Source organism: Leptinotarsa decemlineata, unplaced genomic scaffold (genome assembly GCF_025532065.1).
Source record: "Leptinotarsa decemlineata unplaced genomic scaffold, Ldec_3_MD MMD2_tig00078346_RagTag_RagTag, whole genome shotgun sequence".
NCBI classification, from domain to species: domain Eukaryota; kingdom Metazoa; phylum Arthropoda; class Insecta; order Coleoptera; family Chrysomelidae; genus Leptinotarsa; species Leptinotarsa decemlineata.
Genome location: NW_027412724.1, coordinates 5079991 through 5089173, shown reverse-complemented (window position 1 = coordinate 5089173; position 9183 = coordinate 5079991). Strand labels below are relative to the sequence as shown.

Below are 9183 nucleotides of genomic sequence, written 5' to 3'. Positions count from 1 at the left end.
TGATGGATATATCTCCAAACCCTTGGTCTCGTCTTCATCTGGACTTTGCGGGACCTTTTGAAGGTAAAATGTAGATGATACTGATTGACTCCTAAACGCCTTGGTAAGAAGTTATACCGATGAACAACATCACATCTAACTCTACTATAGACATTCTCTGTTCGATATTTGCCAAACTGGATTTACACAAGTTCTTGGTAACGGATGATGGGCCACAACTCTTCTCAAGTGAATTTGAACATGTCTGCAAGAACAATGGAATAATACATATTAAAGTGACTCCTTATCATCCAATATCAAATGGGCTGGCTGAGCGTTCTGTTCGCACCTTCAAAGAGAGCACCTAATATAGATGTAAACCAAAGGTTTAGTTGAACTCCATGATGAGTTTGTTATGTATACATGAATTGATGACAGTTAACCGAACTTGTTTTTTAAAATAAAGAGGATACCTGTCAAAAATAAGCAAAACGTTAACTTTATCCTACTTGCATAAAATTTGGCATATGGATATAAAATTGCCGTAGACACAACTTTTTCAAGTAACTTTTTGTTAAATTCGATCTAGAAATGCACTTTTTCAATTTTTTTCAAAAAAAAAGTTGAATTTGACAAACACTGAACGTCAGTGGGTCGCAGTTGGCCGCATCATTTTAAGTTAAATTTAAAGCACAAACAAGTGCCGAAGTTAGACTTCATTGAAACTTTTCGAAAAAAAAGTTTCCCATATGGTGCGCACTTTAATAGTGACACTGTATATTTATAAAATAAATCATTTGAGGTGAAAATGTATTCTGTTCAAATAGTTCCTACAAGAAATCTGATTTATCATTGATGATTACGAAAATGGGTCCAGTTTTTCTACCACCTACTAGATTTTTATTCATGTATGGCTTTATAACAAAGCGCATGATTTACTGGATTAAAATTAAATTATTTTAAATGAACTAATTCATAACAATGATAAATGTTAACTTCAAAAGTAATGAACTTTGCTTCATAAAATCAGATGTAGAAATTTGTGATTTATTCTCAGATTTGATAAACAAGCGGTACGGTTTGTGAGGTCCGATGTAAAGAGTTTTCGATTAGAAATCATGAATACTTATAAATACGATTGAGGTTTGATATTATTGTGATTTTATTCAAAATTGGTATCTAGGGGTCTTTGTGGACCGACATTATGAAAGGGGATATTTTTGATGTTTTTAATGATCATTTGTTTGATCTTTCTCTCATAAATAAAGTTTTTGAAACTTGGTTTATATTATTTCATTATTTGACATATCTCAACTGAAAAAAGGTTAGAAAAATGACAACCGACATTTTTTATTGAATATTGTCTATATGCAACTCGAGAGCTGCTGGAATCCAGCAGCTTCAGGGTATGCTTAGAGGCCGAGCTCCATACATGAGAACAATACTCCAAAGAAGGTCTGATCCGAGGTTTATGAATCATCGAAAGATGAGATGTGTGCAGTTTTCTGGTTTGGAACGATGTTCCAAACTTTTGAGAAGAAGCTTTTGCAATTCCAGCGACATGATTGTACCGAGACATATCGGTGTCTATTTTAACCCCCATCAAAATTATCGAAGCAAAAGCGGAATTGTCTGTCCTGACATTGTTACATCCGGTTTGGAGACATTTATCATTTTGAAGAAAATCGATGCCTGGGTTTTTGGTGGCATTGAATTGAACCTGGTTACTTTCACCACAATTGGAAATCACCTCTGGATCCTCATCAAGATATGCAACCTCCTGCTGCCGGTGAAGATGTGCAGGGAACGTTCTTCCAGGAAGCTGGAGAGCCATATACGAAAATGATCCGACAAGCCATAGCATCGAAGTTTGGCCAGCAAACCCTCATGCCACACACGATCAAAAGCCTGTTGATATTGAGCTGTTTCAAAATTCGCAAAAAATAATTTTCGGCATTGTGGATTCTAGTGTGGAAAGAGTGGGTGGTCCCTTTCCCAGAAAGTTGACTGTGGAGTGGGACGCAAGTTGTTCACCTAGTAGATTTGCTTTTTCTATGGCTGTTGTTGCAATTAAACCATCCGCTTGTGATAGAGGTGGAATTATGTATTTTGTGAAGTTCTGATTAACAGCTTTAGCTACCGACCAGAAGGATCTAGATCCGTCGGGATTGGCAAGCAGTTTATTCCTAATTCTCTGATTGTGAAGTTCTTCATTTTCATTTACCCTTGCAGCTGTTGCGAGCATTAACAAACCTAGTTCTATTTTCGGCACTGATATTTTTGCATCACTGTCGGTAGACGAGACTTTTGGAGGCGACAGCTTGCTCGCAATCTTTTTTGAAACAAGGTTTGCCGTTAAAGTTCGTTTCATTGAAAAATCAATAAATGCATCCATGGATTATAGAATAACTTCCGTGACTTCAAAAGCAGAAGTTAATGGATCATTAGAGCTGAAACAAACATCTTGCCAGGATAAATTTCGGAAATGGTCTTGAAAATCCTTCCACTCCACACGAGATAGCGCTGTTTTGACCCGCCATAAGAGTCATCAGTGGTGCTGGGCTGAACCACAGATGCGTTGCTGGACTCAAGTTTTCTTGGAGGACGAGCCTGGGTGAGTAAAGTAGACATCTTCACTTATGAAGACGCCATCTATGGAATCAACAGACAACTCAATCGTTGCATGTCAAAAATGAACGAGGTTCCACAAGGCGATCAGTTACAATGAGTGATAAATGGGAGCCCTGATTGGTGCTATCAATATTATTTATACAGAACGAGATTTATCGAAAATCGAAGTTTCAAAAGGAAGATGATTGTAGTTATCGAGTTTCCAGTACATGGTGAAGAAGGTGAATGTGCCAAATTCATACATACCATCGCCATGGGACAAGACACTGCCTGTATCATCGAATGATGCTGTCAAATTAATGGCAACATATCTTGGCACAAAAGTCATAACTGAAAAAGCATAAGCATCTTCTCAGTTTTTTGAAACACAATTTCAAACAAGACATTTGGACAGGCCTCTACACATTTCAATAATTCGTGAAGGTCAAATTATAATTATGCTCACATATATGAAAAATGGCAATCTGTCTGATTGGAAACCCAAACTATACAAACAACATATAACATAAGTTAGCTTACAATATCAAAGGGAGATTGAACACTTGTCTCTTTTCTATAGACAGAAAGTATTCTGCTGATTAAGAGACACTGACGACACAGATAACCATACTATTTCTTATCGCAATACTACCTTGCACATTTCATTTTTCTGAAAGCTCAGTTTTTCAGAAAATACTCTTTAGAAAAAATATGTATTTAATTATTTCTAACAAACTCTTTGAAAATTTTCGAAACTTGAATTTTCAATCATTTTTCTTTTTTCTTGAAGTTTTAGTTTGAATTTTTCTGTTTTTTTTCCCGTAAAATCAAATATTTCTGAAGACACCTCCGAAAGAACTCCTGGCGAATTTCCTGCCTTAGGTGAAATATTATCTTGAACTTTGAGTACATTAATTTTTAATTTTAAGGAATATTTGAATAGACCTGATGAACAAACAAAAAAACACGTTATTGTGAGATATTCACCAAACAGTTTTACAAAAACTCAACACATGTTTCGCCATACAATGGCTTCTTCAGGAGTGTCTTCAATAGTAAAGACACGAAATATAATTATAAACATTTATTACACTTGAGACTGGTTACGAACATTTCGATCACACAAAATAAAATGAAAACAAATAGAATTGGCCAAAGACCAAGATAGATCATATTGAGTAAGGGAGTGGCCGCCGTGTCATTTAAAAAAAAACGAGAGAGTCGTATTTTACGGAAATAGAAAAAATATATTTATACTCGTATAACACCAAAATACTTCGTTATATTGATATGTAAGTACATGTATATCGAATTACAAATCCAATTTAAAAACATATTCATATACATTATAAAAAATCATTTTACAATCACACAAGTTATTTTTTACTCAATCAACTTCCAATTTTTTGAAGGTTCCTTCTACTCCAAACACATCACTAACACTTTTGGGCTTCCCAGGTCTTTTCGACTCATTTACTACTTGGGAATCTTGGAATTTGAAAAAATCTGCATTATCATCAATCTGCGCTTTATATATTTCTGAAAAATAATTGTAAATCAATTTTTTCAGGATAATATTGTGTAATACAATTTTCACCTTGTAAAATCTGCAGAGATTCACAAGATCCACCGTATTCCTGCGGCAAATTATCCCTTGGTATATACTTATATACAGAATCTAAATCGGTATGTAGTACCATCTGAAAAAACAAGTTATTACATCAGAACAATATGTCATTCATTATCTCTAGAGCCAAGCCCTTTGGTATTTGATTTGGTGAATTACAAATGTTCGCTAATGACACCACTTCAATTTACAATGAAAATAATGTGCAAGAAATTAATATTATTATTTCAAATGACCTTGATCAAATATCATTATCTCTTCATTGCCATAAAATGTCACTGAATTTTCAGACATTTCCGAATTTGTTTATATCAAACAGGTCTAAATCGATTGATTTAAAAGATCCAATTAAATTCCATAATGAAAATATTGAATACTTTTTCTCATAGTGCGTAATTTCTTGGTCTCATTCTAAATGAAAATTCATTAGGTAGACAATATATTGAAACATTTATTAGAAGTAACATATCTCTTATAATTGGAATTTAATTCAAAATAATACATTTTGTACCATAAAAATACCAAATTGATTTATTTTTCATTAGTATATTCAAAAATTCAATATCCAATATCAATATGTTTAATGGCAACAAATTCCTTATTGAAAGCAATTAAAAAACTCCAAAGCAAAATTATAAAGTGTATATTCAAGTTAAACTACAAAGAGCCATAATCAACTTGAATATACCAAAAATACTATGAGATTTGTCATCCTCACATAAATTCAAATTATGTACCTTCATTCATTTGGTCAAAAATAAGCTGAAACATTCAAATCTGACTTTCAAATTATTGGTAACCAACACAACCGTTTGACAAGATATTCAGACAATCTGAAATTAATGAAAATAAAAACAAATGTGTGAAAAACGATTTATTATTAACGTATCAAGTTTTACAACGGGTCGTCACCTGAAGACGATTGTGGATACTAACAATCAAAACGTCGTGAGAAAACTTGGCTTGGAATCTTGAAATTTTTAATATTTAATTTTCATTTCTTGTTAATGATTTTTAATTTTCAGCTCGTATCAATGGTTCAATTTTTGATTGTTGCTTGTATTTTATTTAATAGTAATTTCAATTTTCTTTGCTCAATATAATTGTTATTCTTCAGCAAATCAATTTATATCATATTATATCATATTTATATCATATTAGACAATGGAAGATCGAACTAATGAAATGCAGAAAGAGCATGTCTATTAACATGCTCTGATTTTTCTATAAAAATCAGAGATTGTAGAATGATGAAGAAACTATTTAAGAGAAATAAAGAAAGCCAGAACACTGGGTAAATCTATTTTTATTTGGATGAAACATGGATCAATGAGAGTCACACTGTCTCGAAGGTTTGGCAAGACCAGATCATCAAAAGTGGGATACAAGCCTTCATGGAAGGTTGGTCGACTGGTTTCAAATTTCCAGTTGAAGAAGGTCGTCGTTTGATCATCACTCACATAGGCAGCAGTGAGGGATTCGTGAAAGATGGATTGATAGTGTTTGAATCGAAAAATATTGGAGATTAATATCAAGAAATGGATGCCACAATATTCGAAGAATGGTTTGAAAACATACCTGAAAAACTTTCGCAGGGATTCGTAGTAGTAATGGATAACGCAAGTTACCACAGTAGATGAGTCGAGAAGCTGCCGACATCGTGTTGGAGGAAGGCAAATATTACTGAGTGGTTACAAATGAAAGCTGTTCCTTTCGAATTAATCATGTTGAAAGCGGAGCTCCTCAACTTGGCTAAACGTCATAAGTCAAAATTCGGTTGGCGAAGAAATGACGGTTCTTTGGTTGCCACCTTATCACTCTGGATTGAATCCAATAGAGTTGGTTTGAGCTTAAGGAATAACAAGACCTTGAAACTGTGTGAAGTAAAGAAATACTTATACAGTAAACAGTCGACCAAGAAGCTTGGGAAAAATGTATCCACAAAACAATCAGAATCGAAGTAGGGACCTGCTGGGATCTGAATGATCGCATAGATTCATTATCAGAAAAAATAATTTCAGTTGTCATCAATAATAATGAAATTGATTCATCCAGTTAAGAATTACCCAACAAATTGTTTAACTATTGATTCAAATAGGTTGGATTAAGAAAATGGAGTCTTTTAAAAGTCACCAGATGATACATATTCATTTTTACATGCAAAATTCCATGAATTCAAGTTACTGACAAATTAGATTTTTTCTCAAAAAGCTAATTCATTAAATGCAGTCATTTTTTGCTCTTTCTACATTTGTATTTATTTTTAAATGTATAGATCTGTAGAAGGTAACAATTCTAAATAAAAAACTCAAATATAAATTATCCTCAGGATGAAATATTTAAACAAAATTAGTTTTTACGACATTTCAATTATCTTCGCATCATACAGACTATATCATTGGAAAATTTATGTTAATACCTTCAGTTCTACGCCTATTAATACTATATTAAACGTAATATGACCAAAAGCGTGGGCCGCTTCTTTTGACGTTCCTTGACGCAAGTCACTATTTTAATGCCTCGTGAGCGGCGCCCTCAAAGTGCATATCGGGTAGAAATATCTCAGTGACTTTGTGGATGGATTGCAGTGCCACTTGCTTGAGACAGTTGTCTCAACATAATTATGTTGCTTTCTTTGATGTACCGACATGTTGGTATTCTTGAAAATATTTCACTCTCAGACAATACCGAATGGACTATAGTCGGGCATACATTGTCTGTACTTCTTTGAAACTGCAACCCAATAACACCGTGGGGAGCTCCCCACCGCCTCTACCTCTACTGCATGAAGAAGAAACATTTTTGCTACCCCACCCTTCAGGTGTTAGTGATAATAATGAATTACAGCTGTATTCTTCATAAAATTTTTAAATAAAATAGTCCATTTTCTGGGAATACAGCTCCACTTAGAGGGTTAAAGATTTTGCAATGATTTTTGTATCAAAAATTGACCTCTTTAAAAAAATTGACATCTTTTTGCATTTTACCGACATGTTTTCTCCCAACCTGTAATGCTTTGCGGTAGGCATTGCTTGAAAATATAAATAATTGTTTCATTATAAACACGTTGTTTTGATTCGCATTATGCATAACTGCTTCATTTTGAGTAGGTATAACTTGGGAAATTCTTGCATGCTTTAATTATTGAAATATCATATTTTACCAGAAAAAATATTATTTCATTTTTTCTTGCATCTTAATTTCAGTAAGGTTGTCATACACTATTTGGAACCTATGGTGTAGTAATTATTATTACTGGAATTCTTTTTTCCAACATCAAATCGTTATTTTAACACTCCGACACGTGTTTCGATCACCAAGTGATCATCTTCAAGAGGAAGATCAACCTCTTTCTCTTGAAGATGGTCAATTGGTGATCGAAATACGTATCGAGGTGTTGAAAAAATGGTACGCACTTCTAGTGACAATGAAGATTGATAATCTCGAATATTTAATGGGAACTCACCGAATCAAACAATTCTTTTTTCATGAAAGGTTTCATTAGGGCCAATAGTTTATCCATGAATGGGACAATATTGAAAAATTGTAAACTCTTCAACCTTATCGGCATCCCTTCCTGAAACAATGTATTTTATATAAAAATGACAGATACACTAAATCCAAATATCAGATACACTAAATCACTTTGAAAACTTTTCACTTCTCTCAACTTAACGTACCTGAATGTTAATAATAATAATTGGATAGGGTGTTGGAGTTTCCAGGTTGCAAGATTATGAGTCACACGCGAAAATAATTCTCCTTAAAGAAGGAATTTCGATATACGTGTACTGGTCAAAAAATGAAGTGAATATTCAAATTTCGTTTAGCATGTTTATTTTGTTGATGACAGGCATAAAAGTAGGAAGTGTTTTGCGTGTTTGACGATTTTCTGCTATCGAAAAACATGGATCAAAGAATTTGAACAAGCGGTTCAAGCTTTTCACAGAAGGTCGAGAAGATGTGAATGACGACGCTTGCTTAGGATGCCCCAGCACATCAATTACTGATGAAAATGTTGAGACAGTGAAGAAAATTGTTGAGTCACTATTATAGAAGTTGCTGAGAATGTCGGCATATCGATTGGCTTATGCCATGCAATTTTTTCGGAAATTTTGGGCATGAAGCGTGTGACAGCGAAGTCTGTTCCAAAATTGCTGAATTTTAACCAGAAAAACTGTCGCATGAGCATCGCTCAGGAATTGTTGAATGAAGTAAATGGCAATCCAGATTTGCTCAAAAGAGTCATAACTGGTGACGAATCATGGGTATATGGTTATGACATCGAAACCAATGTCCAATCGTCACAATGGAAGAGCCTAGGTGATCCGAACCGAAAAAACCACGCCCAAGTTCGATCAAGAGCAAGGTTTTGCTGACTTCTTTTCGATTACCGTGGCGAAGTACATCAGGAGTTTTTACCACATGGTCGTGAATAAGAGTATTATTTTGAAGTTATGCGCCGCTTGCGAGAAGCAATACAAAGAAAACGTCCGGTATTGTGGAAGAACAATTCCTAGCTTTTGCATCACGATAATGCACTTGCTCCCTCGTTGTAATTTTTTCGGCTAAAAACAACACCGTCATCATGTCTCAGACACCATATTTACCAGATTTGGTCTCTGCGGCTTTTCCCTGTTCTCAAGATTGAAGAGATCCATGAAAGGACGGAATTTTGCGACAATTGCCCAAAAAGTGCATATCGAAACTGCTTCGAGGATTTGAAAAAACGCTGGCACAAGTGTATCTCAGGGGGACATAATAGAAATTGATGAATGAATAATTATTTTTTGACAAAAATTCAAATGCATCTTACTGTTTGAGCAGGCAGCTTATATCTTATCTCATTTTGGATGCTTTAGAAAAATATTCAGGGCACGAGATGATTTTAATAATAAGTTTAATTTCCTAGATTTCAGAATATTCATCGGAATTCTACTAGATGGAACAGTTTTAAGTCGGCACCA

The 9183-nt window shown here is 34.2% G+C and overlaps 1 protein-coding gene across 1 annotated transcript; it reads right to left on the bottom strand.

The window, feature by feature from the left end:
* Positions 1–3810: 3810 nt before the first annotated feature.
* Positions 3811–7815, bottom strand: LOC141487039 (alpha-tocopherol transfer protein-like). Its single transcript, XM_074185788.1, has 3 exons — positions 7683–7815; positions 4187–4289; positions 3811–4128 (listed from the first exon to the last, which is right to left on the bottom strand). The coding sequence occupies exons 1-3, from the start codon at positions 7785–7787 to the stop codon at positions 3977–3979; spliced, it is 360 nt and encodes a 119-aa protein (XP_074041889.1). The 5' UTR covers positions 7788–7815; the 3' UTR covers positions 3811–3976.
* Between the last annotated feature and the right edge of the window lie 1368 nt (positions 7816–9183).

What these genes read in the sequence shown, in the direction of transcription:
- LOC141487039 (XM_074185788.1), bottom strand. Translation starts at nt 7,787, where the DNA reads ATGCCGATAAGGTTGAAGAGTTTACAATTTTTCAATATTGTCCCATTC. An exon ending in AAAAAGAATTGTTTGATTCG is followed by an intron (nt 4,290 to 7,682) that starts GTGAGTTCCCAT and finishes TTGTTTTTTCAG; the next exon opens with ATGGTACTACATACCGATTT. An exon ending in ATCTCTGCAGATTTTACAAG is followed by an intron (nt 4,129 to 4,186) that starts GTGAAAATTGTA and finishes ATTATTTTTCAG; the next exon opens with AAATATATAAAGCGCAGATT.